The sequence below is a fragment of the Haliaeetus leucocephalus genome, unplaced genomic scaffold (genome assembly GCF_000737465.1).
Source record: "Haliaeetus leucocephalus isolate CR32 unplaced genomic scaffold, Haliaeetus_leucocephalus-4.0 Scaffold159, whole genome shotgun sequence".
NCBI classification, from domain to species: Eukaryota; Metazoa; Chordata; class Aves; order Accipitriformes; family Accipitridae; genus Haliaeetus; species Haliaeetus leucocephalus.
In genome coordinates, this window is record NW_010972595.1 from 1,332,860 (window position 1) to 1,350,651 (window position 17,792).

General features: G+C 38.8%; 1 protein-coding gene across 1 annotated transcript in view; it reads left to right on the top strand.

Annotated features, from left to right (window-relative positions):
• The first annotated feature begins 135 nt into the window (after positions 1-135).
• SNRK (SNF related kinase) overlaps positions 136-17,792 on the top strand; it is a 40,774-nt gene continuing 23,117 nt past the window's right edge. Inside the window, exons 1-3 of the mRNA XM_010562399.1 lie at positions 136-197; positions 10,972-11,070; positions 12,423-13,116. Coding sequence (XP_010560701.1) covers positions 12,528-13,116 — 589 coding nt within the window. The 5' untranslated portion in view covers positions 136-197; positions 10,972-11,070; positions 12,423-12,527. The remainder of the gene's footprint in view (positions 198-10,971; positions 11,071-12,422; positions 13,117-17,792) is intronic.

Below are 17,792 nucleotides of genomic sequence, written 5' to 3' on the forward strand. Positions count from 1 at the left end.
CGGAGCGCCCGGCGGGCAGGCAGGCGCGGGGCGGGGCTCGCCGCCGGTCAGCCGGGGTTCCCCGCTGCTCCCGCTGGGGTCTTCGACCCTTTCCCTCCCTTCCCGCCGCCGCTCCCGAGGGCAGTCGCGGCGGGCGCTGCCCATGCGGGGGGCGGCGCGGGGCGCGGCGGCCCGAGGAGACGCCGCCGCTGCAGGCAGTAAGTTGCCAGCTTGGGCTGGGCCGGTGAGGACGGGGCCGGCCCGGTGGGGTGTGGTGGGTTCCCTTCCTCCCCTCCCTTCGCCTTCCCGTTTCTCCCGGAGCCGGCCTCGCCCGCCGAGCTCCTCCCGGCCGGCCCAATGGCGGCCTCGGCCCAGGAGGAGGCAGGCGGTGGCGGGGGGACGCTTCCCGGCCGCCGAAGGTCGGTGCGTCGGTGCCGCCCGGGGCTGGAGGAGAGGGGTTTGGGGGGAGGGGAGGAGCGGGTGTTACGGCGGGCTCCCGGCGGGAGACTCCTGTGCCCCCCCCGCCACCGGCGCGGCGGAGCCCGGCGTGCCCCACGCCAGCCCCTCGCCCCCTCCGAGGCGGGGTCCGTGCGATGCGTCCCCGCGCCAGCAGCGCGTGTGACCGGCTCCCCGCCGCGCGACTGACATCTGACCCCGCGCGTGTTTGTGTCCGCCCGGGTGCGTGCCCTCGCCGGCCGCCCCGGAGCAGCGTCCGCGCACCGCGGGGCGGGGGGGGGGGGGGGGGAAGGGGCGCGGGGTTTCCCCTCCCCCCCCCCCCTGCCCCCGCCGGCTCCTGCGCGTATTCTCCGCCGCTCGGAAAGCAGATAAACAAGGGAGGCGAAAGCCCTGCGGTTAGAGAGTCGGTCCGGTCACGGGTGCGTTTTGGGGGAATGACGGTGCATCTTACCCCTCGGAACCAGGTGCACGGCCAACAGGTTTGCTCAGAATGCGAGCTGGCGTCTTTTCTGCCGGCAGGGCTGGAGCGTGCCCCTGGCAGAGGCTGGGAGCACAAGTATCCCTTGTTCTTTGTCGATACGCGTGTTGCTTCTGTCAGTACACTTACCGCGTTGAATTTGCTGCCTTTAGATTACCATAGAAATGGGCCGGATAAGTCCTGGGTAGAGGTCTTTGTGCTTTTTGCTAGGTGGGTTTTGGCACCCAGATGGTACTCCGCTAGTTAAATTTATGGAAGATGACTTTTAAAGATGTTTGTGGTTGACGTACTGTCTTGGTAATAGCTGAAGGACAGATATGTGTGGTTGGTTTTGGTGGTGCGCTTTTTTTTTTTTTAATAAGTAGACCAAATAAAGTGTCAGAGCACATCCGCTAGGGAAAAAGGCTATATTGGCCTGAGGATGGTTGGCGACAAATGTGACCTATTTTCAAATTGGATATTTTTATTGGTAAGTGATGCGGGAACACCTGTGAAAGAGAAAGCTTTACATGGGATACGGAAATATAAAACGCTTTGGGTTTTTGCTTATGCATAGATAGTTCCTTACTGATCATCTTGCTTTCAGGAGCTTGTTAAGAGTAGATATACAAAGAAGTGTTTTCCTCAACGGTACCATTGCAGTTCCTGGAGCAGCTGAAGTGTATTGTATGATTTACAGCCATCTAGCATGAATGAATTGCATGCAAATCTGCTTACGCCTGCCCTCTGTAGTGCAGTCACTACTTAGTCATATAGGCTGCTTTTTGCAGTTGTTTATTACAGATATATTTAGATCTTTAGGCTCTGGGGAAGGACCAGTTTAATAAAACTCAGCAAAATGAAATCTATACGAAAGTGTTTACAAGCACACGTTTATTATGTTAGAACTAAGCAGTTCTTGCAAGGCATGCACCATTAGGAACTGGGTTAATGAATGGTAGGTTTTTTTGATAGCTGTAAGTGTATCACAGAAAGTGGGAATTCGGCTAGCAGTTATTTTTGTACTATTGCTGACCCTTAGAAAGAAGGAATCTGAAACAAACTTATAAGAGCTAACAGTCATTGCTACATAAGGCAATAAAATTTTACTTTGTGGAACATGTTGAAATGTTAATTTAAATTAGACTAATAATTGCCCCTTTTACTTCTAGTGGATGGAAAAAAAAATCCAGATTTGAGGTCTTAACAATAAAATCTGAGGAGAAAGTCTAGTCTTGTCTCATGTTTTTCCTGAATGTTCTAAATGACCAGAAAAGTGGTAGAATGATGGCATGATTTTTTAAGTGATTGGGAAGAGAAGCTAACCTGAATGTTGGAGTAGTGCCTGGTAGGCAAGGTATCATCCAAGACAGCTTGTTTATCTGGCTCTTTTAAGGGAATCTTTGTGATCCACACCTGAGGCATCCAACAAAAACAAGGAAAAGGGAAGATGACATCTTAAGTGGACTTAGTGGTAAACTGGGGGTTTCTTTCTTTTACACAATAGAGAAGAAAGAAAGTACAGATTGAGTTTTGGATCCTGAAATTTCTGTACAGGTTACTGATGTTCCTTGAATCATCTTACTATGAGAACTAATATTCCCATGTGGTGTGGGTGGTTGCACTGTAGATACATAGTCTGATTTCTGATTATTTTAAACAAATAGCATGTTAAGAGTATACATGTTAAGATGCTACTGCAGATACTCCTGTACTTGTGGTAGTCATCTTCCTTGTGCGCTGTTCTGACCAACTTGGTCTCTTCTAAGGCTCCAACTCCCTGCCTTCAGTATCATATTTGAGTAATTCTTTTGCAGTCTACACCTTCAGTATATCATTGCCCTTTTTATCCCACTAGCAACTGTAATGCCAAAGTTGTGCCTTTGTCCTCCTTTGTTGCCTGCCTTGCTTTCAAGGGCACAATATCCTGGTGCAGCTAGCTTTATTTTCCTCAGAATGTGTGTGTGTCATGAAAAAATGCACTACTTTAGATTTTTGTCTGCTTTCAAAGTTCCACTGAAATGCTGTAGGTGTAAAACTTCTCAATGAATTTCTGTCCATTCCTACTTAATAGTGTTTTCTGATTATGTCTTAAAATAAGAAACCAATGAAACATGGTTCAGATCAGGGACACTGCTTTATGCATGTAGGGCTGAACTGCAGTTTATGACGAATATACCGATATTAAAATGCATAAACTCTTAACTTTACTAACCTACGAGGTTCTGTGCATCTTCGTTGTCACACTACTCTCAAGCACTTAATTGGAATGCTACAGCTTCTGTAATAATGTAAAGTAGCTGTTGTTTTAATACACATAACAGTATTATGTAAGAGCTTAAGAGGATTTGAAAAACTGTGTATTCACTTACAATTCTAGGATAACTTACCCTGGCAGAGTTCTAGTACATGTCAGTTAAGTCATCAATGTTAAGAACTTAATAAGCAAAAAGTGCTATGTAGTTTTTACACTTGTGAAATACATAAGAGCATGTTTGCTTTCTGAAAAGCTGAATCTCCTGGTTGTACAGTGATCTTCTACAGCAGTGTTGGGATGTGAATGTTGCACTGAATTTGACAGACTGGTTTTTACTTCTGTTCTTCACATATCATTCTGTGGTTTTTTCAGTAGTCTCCTATCTAGTTACTGACTGAACTTAAACCAACTTGAGAGATAAGATGATAGCCTAGACTTTTATAATTTTATTTCATGTTGAGGCATGGTGAATTTCAGGTGTCTGCCAGTTCCTAACTAATTTAGGATGCTATAAATGAGGATAAAATATTGAAACTGAGTAACTGGAGGTTGCAGTCGATCTATTTCTTAAGGTTTAAGTAGTTTGTATCCTGACATTTTCCATCTAGTATCTCAGAGGCAACTTAAGTCAATTCAGTACTTAAGTTTTATATTACCAGATGTATTGCTAAACAAGTGAAGCTATCTGACATTTGAGCTCAGAGATTGTTCTTAAGAAATCTAATAGCAATCATTATTGCTTGTCATAGGTACTAACAGTATGTACACATATTTGCATCTGAATACTCCCATTTGAGCTAGTGGTTGATGCTTTCACCTCCCTTGGTACAGAATAAAAATCATGTTTGTGATTTTGAATTTGTACAACAAAGATGATTTTAGATCTTACAACAGTGGCAACTTATTACAACGTTAAGCCACACTGAAGTATTCATTGATTAACGGTGGAATGTTTAGAGCTCCTGTTAGTGGTCTTGGTGACACTGTCTGCTGTGAGAAAATTATGTGGTAATGTTAAAAAATAGACATTTGAAAAAGGTGAAACAATTCTGAGAATTCATGAACATGGAGTAGATGAGGCAATTCCTCTAAAAGAGTCCAGATTGGCGGAATAGAAATGAGTTGTCTGTTTTCTGCAACGTTCCTGTAGTAGGTTTTCTGGAAATAAAGATGTAGTGTCTTGTCTAAAAGATAGTGATAGCATCATGAATCACAATAATATGACTTCTGTCTGATATGCAAAGTATTTCTTCATCAGTTTCATGTTCCCAGTTATTTTGGGGGCCTGGGGAAGAAAAAAAAAAAAAGGGAAATTGTGATGAGATTTGGAATATTAAAGCCTTTGAGAAGCTACTAGGATACTGCTTATCAAGCTTGGAAAAGTATAATTTTGGGCTAGGGAGTTCAACTACCATGAGTTATGTCTGTTGCTTATAAGATGGTCAACTGAAAAGCTTGTTGGTTTCTGTGGTCTTCAGGTTGGTTAGGTTTATGAATGTCTGTAATGAAGATATGCATGTTAATTTCCTGTAGCTGAGGAGAAATTTTACTTTCAGTGGGAACTGCAAAACACGATCATTTCGGTTGAAACTAATTTTTTTGTATATCATGACTTCACAGGGCCCTAAAATTTTAGAACTGATTTACAGACAAAAAGAAAGTACTAGCAGATATTGCAAAATTTGGAGTAAGTCCTTTTAAAAAGATGTTATCACATTCTAGTTTGCAGAAGACAATTTAGGGGGGACAGCCATTTGGGAAGATCTGGTATTCTCTTCCTCTGCAATAATACTTTAAGAGCAGCTTTACATCTTAAGTGAACGGGGTGGTGGTGTCTGTTTGTATTACTGTTTTTTATTTGTTTAGCTACATACTGGACTTTGAGAGTAGGCACAAGAGGAAAACAGGGACCACATGAAATTAATTGCTTTTGGAGCTGTGGCTCGTGTGAGGACTTTAAAAGGTGCAAAGCAAAATCCATAGGGCAGATTGCGTTTGTCTTGTGTAATATCTCCTCTTAGAAATGGAAAGTGCCTTGTGAGCTACAGTGATTATCAGCGTGGTTATGAAAGTATCTTGGGCTTTTAACACATTTCACAACTAGAGGCAGTTGGAACCAATGCTAGTGACTACTAATGATGAGTTTGACAATGGGTTGTAGTTTGATCACTCGTAGCACATCTGTCCTCTTAATAGCTTTGGCATCTAGTCTGTAATCATAATCTTGCTATTACTACTACTATCTTGCTATTGCTTTGCAATATATACCTACTTAGGTGTTGTCTGTATTTTTTTTTCCTCTTTCACCTACTTGTTGTGAAAGAAAAAGGAAATACACATTCTTGACTTTTAAAGGCACCCCCCCTTGAAGGACCAATTCAGATCCAGTGGCTTTTTTCACTTATGTTGAAGGTGATTCTTACAAAGATGTCAACTATAGTGGGGTTTCTACAACACAGTTCTTGAATTTTATTTTGCCCTTTACTAGTGTTCTTGCAAGCCACTCACCACAGCTTTACAAATGGGTGTGAAAGAGGAAAGCTTGAACATTCCATGCTTGATGTGACTGTACTGTGACTTCAAGAAAATAGGATGAGAGACAGAAATCTGTAGGTCTAAAAGTTTGGGAATTTCTTGCCTAAGAAATACTTGTATTCTTTAATTGACGATATCTTGAATCGTGCATCATATTTTTTAAGTTTGATTTTTCTCATACATCGGAGCTGCCTCAAAGTCTTGCTCTTAGATCTCAGGTCATGCAGGCTCTTGTAATTTTCTGTTACAAAATAATGTTAGTAACTTTTTTCTTAAATCCATAATGCAACCTCTTCCTCCCCCAACCTTTTCTTATAGGTTCAGGAGCAATGTTTTATTAAGTTTATTGGCCTGCTAAATATTTCTGCTGCTGGCTGTTCACTGAATAATGGACCTTAGAGTTGAAGCATTCTTGCTGGCATTTTGTTTTTATTTCTGGATTCTAAGAAGAGTTAAGGCTAGGCACCAGTAGCCCTGATGCCTGCAATACATTCTAAAATAATGAAAACACTAGCATTTCACTACAGACTTCGCAAACGTTTAATGGCGAAACTTCATCAGCAATTGGCAGCTCATATCTTTTCAGAGCAAAATTCAGGGAATAATACTAAATTGTGCAGGTTAATTCTTCTTTTTATGTTTGGAGCATAGAACTACTTGATAACTCTTATCTTCATTGTTTTAGGTGTGGCCATGCGGAATGGTAGATTTGCTGATACATCTTGACATTTTAGCAATGCCCTGCGAGGTGAATGCTGATGCTGTGGGAGATGACAATGAGGTCTAATATGAAAATAAAAGCACATGTACACCTTGAAAAATCTACTGTAGTGTTTTACTATGGAACTTGTCAGGAGCAGGAGAGTTTATGGGATTAGTCATCAGTGAAGGGGAAGATATGCATGTATGCTGTGGTGCAGTCACACAAAGTGGAAAATAAAGCATTAGATAGCGTTGTGTATATAAGGACTGAGTTGTAACACCGCTGCCCCCACCCCCCAGGAATGCCGCATCTGCAAGGTGTTTGGCTGTAGGGCAGGTATAGATTGCTGTCCTTTCTGTCCTTTCTTCGAGTACCTTTGGTAGTTGTGAAGGCTTAGGTCACAGGAAGGTGGGGGAGGAAGGGCTTTGCTGGACTCTGACACCTCTGTGTGGAAACAAAAGGAGAATACAGGTGTAACATCATCACATAGAAGTAGTGGCTCGTATAGTAACAAAGATAAACTGTATTTAAAGGCTTATGGATTAGGCTGTGAAGCTGTTTTACAGTAGGATAGCAGATAAAAAAATGATAGGAAATATTGCAAAAAAATGTGAAAAATTATACTTGCACAGTTTTGTAACTGAGTTGATGTTTCCTTCAGTTTGCTCTCAGATTCTAATGATTGGTACAAATCACTTTCACAGTAAAAAATTATGTAGTAAATAAATAATTGGTATAGATGCTGTTACTCATCTGAGACAAAAGAGATCAAAAGGGGAAACAGGGTGAAACTTATTTAATCTATCTTGTGGGTGTGTATAGTATGTACATCCACTGAACTAGTCGTCCTAAACTCCTGCTACAGAAAATAAAAATGTGTGCTTTTAAGAAATGATTCATGTGATGTGTTTAGCTATCTGCTTTAGGGTGCAATTTGTTTCATCATAGGCTCTTATCTGTGTTGACTGAACCTCCCATTTATTGTGAAGGGAGACAGGAATGGTTAGCTGTCTGTGGACGAGGGAGTCCTAGTGAAGGTTACTTCAACTTTTATGTCTGTGTTAGCCTGATAATGCAGGGAAGTTTTTGCATTGATAGCATTGTAACATTTTGTTGAAATGGGACCTTGACTCTTCATCTTCTAAAGTAAGAAGCTAATAAACACATTAGGGTAAGATGAACTGGGCTGGTCTTGCATGTAATGTATAATATAATGAAACTTTTTGGACAGGATGAATTGCTTAAAGAAAAACTGGTGTCTCTGAAGCATGCTGTTTTTCTAAACACATCTATTAGAGATCTATTCATCCATCTTTTAGAGGTAGTTGAATCACAGTACTGTTGTTAAGCTCCTTAATAGGATGCATGTGATATTACAAAACGGCTTCTACAGATCTCCATTACAGAGGCTGTTTGCAGTATTTTGTGGGATAGGATACATGAGCTTCTATGGAAGGAAGGATCTGTTCTGAATCTATTTACTGGTAAATGTCTGCATTACATAAAATGAGTATCGGGGGCGTAGCTGAATTCTGGTATAGTTAGGGAAAACTGCATTTTTAAAACCATAATTAGCCACATGGATTAAATGCTGCTAATGGTTAGTAAGCTCGCCAGCTAGAAAACCCGAACTCTCTAATGCTGAAAAATGAACTTATAATAAGGGACTTGAGATAATGTGAATTAAAAGAAAGACAGGTAAATGTTTTCTGTGATATAACTGTCTCTTAAATGTTTTTTCTCAGGCTGTTGTTCAGCTTGCTGGCAAAATACGGCTGGCTGAAATTTTGATTGTTGGGTGCTGCAGTTTGCAGCTCCTTCATTTGGTAAAAATGTTCAAGAGGTCCCATTGTAAACTGGGTCAATGAAATGATCTGTCATTAAAACTAACCCTGTTTTGGATCACGATGGTAGTAGATGTGTTAAATCTGGAAGTTTTGGGTGATTCCATTTATAGTTAGCCCCAAAAGTGTTGCTGATGTAACTAAGGAGACAACTGCAAAGAAAGGGTCACAAAGAGGCTTCAGCTTGAGAGCTGGTACCTTGTGAAACTGCGTTCTTAGTTGATCCCTAAGTGCTTTCAAAATTCTGCTTTCTTACTCTAGAAAGAAACTGAGAAAAAGAAACTATTTCTCTGAAAAGCATTGGTATAGCAACTGTGATCCTTCAGCATGTTTGAATTGTAATGAAGGTTTGTATCTATATGCACTATGACAGTTTTGCATCCATTTCCTACTACTGAGCAATTCTTTATTTTGGTATGTTCCCTTCAAACCGTGTGTGTGTCTAAGATCCTTGTGTTTAGCTGTGGGAGCTTCATCTCTGAAGATTTATTTTAAACCCACAGAATTAAAAGTTAGTTGGTCTGTTATTGTGGAGACTTAACGTTAAACTGTTAATGAACCTGCATTAATTTTATTTCAGCTAATGGGGCTGCAACATTAGTAAGCGTAGTTCATCTTCCATTTCTGTAAGCTTTTATCCTATTGATTACTGTCTGATGTATTTCTCCACGGCTTAGGCATAACTGATTTTTGCTGGAATTTTGTTGACCGGTTGATGTTTATGTGTATTCTGTCATTTAGAGATAAATCACTTGTTGAGTTTGTACGAAGATGGTTGAGAATGTGCCAAGTGAACAAAATAATTAGTATAAATCTTTCCTTACTGCTGAGTATTGTAGTTACTTAAATTCAGACAAGTTACATTCTGTTACATCTGGCTGGGTTCGCTTTCTCCCTTTTGCCCTGCCAGGGATGGAACCTTCTTGAATTTAAGAAAGAAAAGCTAAGTCAAAATGGAGTGAGGCTTTTTTACCTCCAACTTCCTTACCTCTTCCAGTAATGAAACTTTGGTTTTGCCATGCACTAAGAAAGCTCCGTCTTGTCTCCAGGTGTTCTTTTTGAATCCAAGACTTAACAGAAGATATCTCTTAAAGCCACGTCTCCCCTTAGAGAGTAAAGTTGTTTCATGATCTGGGCCAGATTTGTAGGATGTGATGAATTTGTGTGAATAGAGATGTAAATCTTGAGTTTTGACTTAACATTCAAGAAAGAAATGGTCTGTAAAAACTTGAGCACTGGAGTTTGTGTTGTTGGTAACTTCAATTGCATAGGGAATGTCTGTTTTTTGACACAACTTTTATGTTTTTAAAGTTTAAGGGTTCTAAAACTGTAGTTTAGCATAAGGTATTGACTACAGGATGCATTATGGGTGAAAAAGATTTGTAAGGAGGGGTGATGTCCTAGTGGCAGTTAAAGTTGTCTTTGTAAGTTCGTGTGCTTTTTTCTTATTTTATTTCTTTAATCTAGAAGCGGTGAAGAGTCTGATTAGGGTGCTGTGGAGACAGCAGTTCTATAAAACATGTTTGCGTGGGGTGGGTTTTTTTGTTTCAAATGTTTGCAGTCCTTTTAGGATTGAGACTCTGGAGTCGCACAACCATATGGGGCACAGCTGATTAGTATCTTCCTTATTGTTTCATACAGGTTAAGGTTAGGTGTTTTATGTGTGTACATTTTCATTAGCCTGCATTTTTGGGGTTAGGTCAGTATGATGGAACATTATACAACTATAATAAAGCATTACATGAAAACATTATGTCAGTGCTCAGTATTAGTAACCCCCCCTAAATTGGCCTAAGAAAGTAGTATAGAACAAACCAGAAAATGTGTAGACAAAGGTGAGAAGAATGCTAGAGCCTGTTGGAATAACATCTGAAAAAGGAGTGACAGAGTAGGACTTGAACGAGATTGAACTGAAGCTAGGAAGGGAGGAAGCTACAACTGTGAGTTGCTTGAGGCAAGGTAAATAAAGTATGATAGTTCTTGTTTTGGAACAGACGGTGAATGAGAAGATGCACAAATTATCAGGAGATTAAAAACAAACAAGAGGAAGTGGTTCTTCTCACAGCACATAGTTAAGCTATTAAACTCCTTGTTGCATGATGTTCTTGATACTAAAAATTCACACGCTTTAATAAAGCACCTGCCCAGTTTCACAGGGAGGGGTGGAATCCATCAAGCATTATTAAACACAAAGCCACTGCCCTCTGATTTAAAGTAGTTTTTGAAACCCTTTAAGATAAGGAGAGTTTTGTTATTTATTCTTACATTTGCCGTTGTACTATGTTCTTCCCTATGCATTCTCTAATGGTTACTTATGAGGTAGGAAAGTGTTTGACGTGGGCATTTGGTTTAATGTAGCATGCTCTAACCTAGTTTTGTACTTTCTGGAATAAGGATGGGATGGTATTACATGGTTTATTGGGAGTGGCAGGGGAAACTTTGTAAGATGAGCAGTACAGGATGTGTTGGGAAGCAGATATGCCAACCCCAGTTTTGATACTGTGGCATCTTGTAGTGAAGTGGAATGGTTTTTGGAAGAGCATCTGAAGCATAGTGCTTAGTAGCAGAATGAAAGGGTATAGTAACACAAAACCCAATGAAATTTTTTAAAGCTTGATTATTATCTTGAAAGAAAAACAAAAACCCAAACCCCAATATTTATATGATTGTTACACTTACCCTGTTCCTTGTCTATGTTATGAGATTTCAGAAGCTGATTGATTTCATTCAAATTTTACAGGGGTGGAGGTCTCAAACTGAATTCCCACGGACTTTGTGGAAGTAGACAGCTGGATAGAGAAGAGGTTATACCATGGCTCCAGCTGAGAGAAGCAGTAAGGTGAGCTTGTTAAACATCAGAGAATCCTCACAGGACCCCCAACCTTGTAATTGAATCCATATGAAACCAGGTTCATTAGTTTCACTGTCTGTGAAATAACTTGTTTAGCAGGGAGTGTTTTTAATCTAATGCTTACATGTCGACTTGAGAATAGCTAATGTAAGAAGCTGTTTGTTTGCCAGCTTCCTTTTCAAAGATTTTCTTTTTGAAGTTCAGTTTTGGAACTGTGAAAATATATTCTAAAGAGCTAGGTTTTCTGTATTTTATTGAGTTGGCAACAAGCCATCTAATTTCCCTATTTCTAGCTACTTAGCACTCAAAGTGGGAGAAATGGTTAGCTTTTTGATAGCTACAGATTTTTATTTAAACATCAGTCGAAGTTAAAGATGCAGGAAAAGTTTTTGGGATGTTTTGTGTGTGAAAAAAATGGCAATGGGACATAAGACCTTCAAAACCAGGTTTGAATATAAATGTTTTATAAATTGAATCTTGTTTGCTTAAATGTCAAATTAACTGGTAAGCATGAGTTCAGCATAAATAAGCTGAACTCTTGAGTTCTCTCCCCTTCCTTCCCACTCTTCTTCCCCTTCTCCTGACTCATTCCCAGGACTGCTGAACATATGCAGCCTACATGCAAACTTTTTATCACCAGTTTTTATAACTCCAGTCAAAATATTTAACAAGACATTTTATTTAGCACTAAGAGTACATCCAACCCAAATGTTTCATTTCAGCCTGTAGAGCTGTTCATTTGTTGTAATTACAGTAGTGATTGATAATGCTCAAACTAATTAGTGTTACAAAATTAAGTCTTGTATGTCAGTCTGAGCTTTGCTGAACAGGAAGCTGTTAAAAGGGAGAAGGTAAAAGTCCAAAGTCATGCCATCAGAACTTTGTATTAGAGCTGTTTCATCCTGCAACATGAAGGAATATGCCAAAAATAAGATAAATCAAGCACGTTCCTCTTGTCAATATTCTGTGCTGCCCAGTGCATTTCTAATGTAGCTGGAAAAGTCACAGATTTCAGCTTTGCCAATTTTAACAGTCCTTGTAACACTAACTGCTTCAAGTGTTGCTTGCAAGGTTTCTGACTCAAGAACATGAATGCCACTGATTTTCAGAGAAATTTTCATTATTACACTGTTGAAATTCACTTTCTTCAAGCATACTGATAATGTGATTTCAGAAATCTGTTGGTTACTAAAGCATGGCTTATCAAACCCTTTGTAAAAACCCCTAAAGAATTTAATAAATAATCTGTAATAATGTGCCAATGTAACTTTGGGAGAATTATAGGATAGTAATTTTGCTTATTTTTATACAAATATATAAACTTGTATCTTTATTTTTAGGTATGCTTGGCAGTGACAATGGACTATTTATTTGCATCAGATACTCTTATATGAAAAGATCACGTTTCCAAAGAGCTTAAATATTATTTCATCTTCTGAAACAGAATGGCAGGCTTCAAGCGAGGTTATGATGGAAAAATTGCAGGATTGTATGACTTGGATAAAACTTTGGGCAGAGGCCATTTTGCTGTGGTCAAACTTGCTCGGCATGTCTTCACAGGTGAAAAAGTAGCAGTAAAAGTAATTGACAAGACCAAACTGGACACTCTGGCTACTGGACATCTTTTTCAAGAAGTTAGATGCATGAAACTAGTGCAGCATCCCAATATAGTACGGCTGTATGAAGTGATTGACACCCAGACTAAGCTTTATCTTATCTTGGAGCTAGGTGATGGAGGAGATATGTTTGATTACATCATGAAACATGAAGAAGGTCTGAATGAGGATCTGGCAAAAAAATATTTTGCTCAAATAGTTCATGCTATATCCTACTGCCATAAACTGCATGTAGTTCATAGAGACTTAAAACCAGAGAATGTTGTATTCTTTGAAAAACAAGGACTTGTGAAATTGACTGATTTTGGCTTCAGCAACAAATTCCAGCCTGGAAAGAAGCTCACCACAAGCTGTGGATCTCTTGCATATTCTGCTCCTGAAATTTTACTTGGGGATGAATATGATGCACCAGCAGTTGGTATGTCCTCTTTGAATTCAACCAGTAATCTAAACTTAAGTACCATGATGTTGTACCACTGTTTTCTGTTTCAAGATAATGCCATATATGGAAGCTAGCTAATTGGCAAGAAATTAATATTATAACCTGGATGAGTTATGGATGAGTTAATGCTGGAGCAGCTCTGTTTGGAGGAGATACTCAAACATTCTCAAAAAGTGCTTAAAAGATCTTTTTGTATTAAATGATGCAATTGTGCACATTGTAATTAACTTTCCTATTAACAATAATATGAATGCTATGTGTATGTTTGTACTTGCTTTGTTAGCGGACCTATCCCTTTTTCAGAAAAGTGCCTGTTCTCAATTTATTTTTAACATCATCCCCCTGCCCACCCACCCCTGCAAAAAACTCCAACCACACAGTGATTTTCTTTGCACAGTTTAGCCATATAAGAATGACATTGTGAGACCAGGCTGCTTACATGTTCTGCTGCTAGGTGGTAGGATTCCATTTTTAATAAGTACTAACTTGGCTATCGAAGGAGGAGACTGGAAATTAAGGAAAGCTTTAACTGCCTCTTCCTCTTCTCCGCCCTTTTCCTGTCTGAGAACTGAAAGTAGGGGTGAGTTCCCAGTTGCTCCTAATTGTTTAAAAGGTTAAGAGAAGTAGTAATGTGTGAATTAGTCTTCATGTTTCTAGCTGGAAAGTGGAGTGTGCTAGACAGACTACTACAGATAATCTTCTTATTTTCTCTGTTAGGTCTACTGCATATGCTTTTAGAAGTAACTTTAGAGTTTTTTTTTTTAAATAGCTGTAAAAGTTCATAGAGTCACTGAATAATGTCCTGTAGTCACACAGTTTGCTCGCATCTGTTAACTGAGGTAGAATTCACTTGTCCAACAAGTTTAGGTACATATAATTCCAAATGATGCTTCAAAAACAGCTTATTGTAGTCAACATACCTCTTGTTCTTATGTGCCCAGTATCTGATTCTTTTACAGTCTTATTAATACCCATTAGAACTCTGTACATGGCTGTGTATGTGTTTTGCTATGGTTATAGTAGTGGCTGTAGTGATGGTTTAAATTAAGACTGACTTGTCCAATTTTTTGCTAATTTACCTGAGGTAAACAGTCAGCTAATTTTGTATGCTGACAAGGTATCCCTGCACACTGTTGAACTAAAATTCTTGCATTATTTTTAATATAAATATTTTTAGCTAGCAGACCATATGGTCTTTGCTTAAACATTTGAATGTCACTTCGTGGCTTCTAACTTTGAATAGGTATTTTACTGTGGTATTTCTGGACTTGAAAGTACTTTCTCAAGTGTGCTATAATTGGGAATTTTAGATGTCTTTGCTGTTTGTGGTTTTGCAAATCCATGTTGATGCTACAGTGATGCTTGATGAAATTATTTCTATTTAGAGTCAAATGTTTTAGATGAGTTGGTCCTGGTTTTATTAGTGGCAACCTAGAGATCCTAACTCCTGAGTTCTCCTGGAGTTCTTAGGAGCACTATGACCAGATGGTCAAAATTGAATTGTAGAGTTAACAAAGCACACTTTGGATGTCTTAATGATAAATGTAAGAATGGTGACATCACATAAAATGTTTCTTAGAGGACTTTGTAAGCAATTAGGTAGGTAAACTTCTGAACAGTACTAGAAGAAAATGGTTGAATGGATTCATAGAGGAGGAGGTCTGGCTAATATAGAGTGGATTGCTGTGAACGGTAGAAAAACTAGAAAAAATGAATTTCTTCTAGCTGATGTTTAAGGATGCTAGTTAAGTTTTATTTCTGAGAATATTTAAATACACGTCAGTGGTTAGTTTTTGCTTACTTATTCCCCAGTATGCTGTCGCAATTACTGCATGCTAGAACTCCTATCCTAGTTGACAGATTGCAGTGCTTATATTCTCACTTTTTTAGTGGCACAGTTTTCATGACTTTGTAATAGACTACAAAATCTCTAAAGTACTATCAGTACAATAGTTACAGAATAAAAATACCAAAATTTACTACAAGTTGCCAATAAGATGATGACCTTGGAGAGTCTGCATTTTCCTTTTCTAACTGTGGGTAAAAAGGTAAGATATACTATGTAAGTTTTCTAAATACAACTTATTCGTGTATTTTAAATGCAAAGATTGTGGAAAAAAAAATATTAGGGACTTCTTTAAAGCCCTCCTTCCACCAAGTGGAGTCTTAAATGTAGAATCTTAAAAGAATATATGTTTAGGAAATTTATCACTAACCATGTAATTATGCAACTGACAAATCAGCTTGCATAAACCTTTTTTAACCTTTAAAGTTTCACACTAAGATGAGGTCACACTTGTGGACTGGAAGTATGTATAAATTCAGAAGTAGACATTTTCAAAAGAAGAGCAATTAAATCAATTACATTTTGATGCTAGTAATGTGCAAGGTGTATATCTAGCCTGCAGTAGTGGTGAAATGCTGTGAACTCATTCAGCTGTTGGCTGAATAGGGCTATTAATATTGCAATAATAATGACTGACAATGGCAAAGATTTTTTTTGCCAGTTAGGATGAAATTATATTAGAGCTGAACCAATCTAAAAGCTAGTTGTTTGAGAAAGGTGGTCATGTGCAACTACATGGTTCTGCCCCTTTGTGAGCATCTGACCGCTTGAAACCAATTCAATTTACTAAAATGCCAAATTAAGAAGGATTGCCCTGCTTATACTCAGTGCATGTTAAGGTACACTTGCATTCATTATAATATTTTAAAAACCCCACACCTGTTTTCATTTATCCAAAATAGTTGTTATATTTGCAAAAATTATTGCAAGAAAAATAAATCAAGGTGTATTGTGGGTTTGTTTTTTTTTGCCAAAGACCTTTGCCACAAACATGGCTTTTCTCATGTCTTATGAATAATATTAGAATGAGTATATGAAGGAAAAGACTTTACATTTTTGTGCTACAAAAATCTGAAATACTCAGGGCAAATCTTTTATTAAGTTATATGCTTAATAAATATAATGGAAAAGCTTGTTCTATGAAAATGTAACTGTTTCAGCTAGTTTGGGGATTAAACTCCCCTTTATGATGCTGCTTAAAAGCTTTCACACTTGAAAAGAGACTAGTTAATTTAGGTGTCTCATTTCCTTTTGTGTTTAAGCCTGTATGTAGTTAAAATGATGCAAGAGGAATATTAGGCAATGATCATATGTTCCCAGGGCTTTTCAAAAAGCTGAGTGAGTTAGATAATGAGAAGTTCTGTTGCTTGTAGTTTCCCATGTGTTTTTTGACTGTTAATTAAAACTTGTTTTAGTCAGGGGAAAGCGAGAGGGCTGTTGTTGCACATAAAGTTCACTTTGTAAAGCAAATGGACATACTATTTTAGATCAGACAGTTGTGTCTAGAGCAGTGGTGTAATCCAGTGAACTCCAGCAGTATTGAAAAGTGGATAACTACAGATGAGAGAGAATAAAGTATGCTTCTGATAATGCTTTTCCTTTTGCTCTGCCAGCATCAATAGAGATTGGATCATTAAATAAATAGAAATCACCTCTTTCCTAGGTGATAAAGTTTAATTACAGTTTTTCAGATTAGTTGATTCTTTCGGAGGAGAGCAAATTCTATTTTAACTGCTTGGCATCTCTACAAAGTATTAAGTGTGCTGTAGGGTACAGTAATTCTGGAAGACATTGACACTTCTCAATTGGTTTTTATTATTGTAGTTGGGTATTCCGTATGTGATTTCGTAGATGCATGGAAACATTTGCAGGGTAAATTCATCCTTTTGGGATGAGAAATGGGCAAATTCAGATTGTAAGATTGGGATTGTCTATTTAGCACAGTTGAGCACAGGCCTCTAGAATTGTACTGTAATACACAAACAACATTGTAGGTACTGTCACAATTATTTAGCATTGCAGTCTGTCGTCACAGCAAACACCAAGAGAATGGTGGCAAGGTGTTCCTCATAAAAGATGTGACTAACAAGAATATTATGGTTACTGTAGCTCAGTGCACCAAATAGTAGTCAACTGGCAGTTTGTAGTCCAAATCCAACTTGCTGCCTTCGTGGAAGTTCCAGAGGCTAACCCTTGGATAACATCCATTGCTTTAGTAATTAGATGATGGCTTTCTGGCACAACTCAGACCTGGATATCTTCTGCCAATACGGTAAGACAACAATGAATACATGGCTTCATTATCTAGTCATACATTTTTTGATTATTAAGGGAAATGGAGGATTTGTCATACATACCTTTGGCTTTCCCGAGATGGATACTGCTTTAGACCCACTTTGTCTCTGTTGGAATGATCCCAAATTCTTTTGTTTTCTTTTTGCATCAAGCATTTGCAAGGGCGGCTTACTTGCGTATAGTGTTGCTGGAGTGTGTTTTGTCTTTCAAAGCTTCAGCCATGTTTACCTGGTGCTTGAGCATAGCTCAGTAGCCCTGATGACCCTATCTGGCCTGTGTGGAGCTAGTTTTGATGTTTCTGCATGTGTATAGCAGTTTATTCACAAACTGAATGACTAATGTAAGCATAATGGCCAATGGGTATGTACAGTAACCTTTTACACTCTAAATATGCTGAATATAAGATTTGACAGACTTGAGTTAAAAAAATAAAATGGTAAGATACTTGCAAACCATATATGGTATTGAATCATTTAGCATACCTGACAGCATTTTGGAGATTCACTATGCT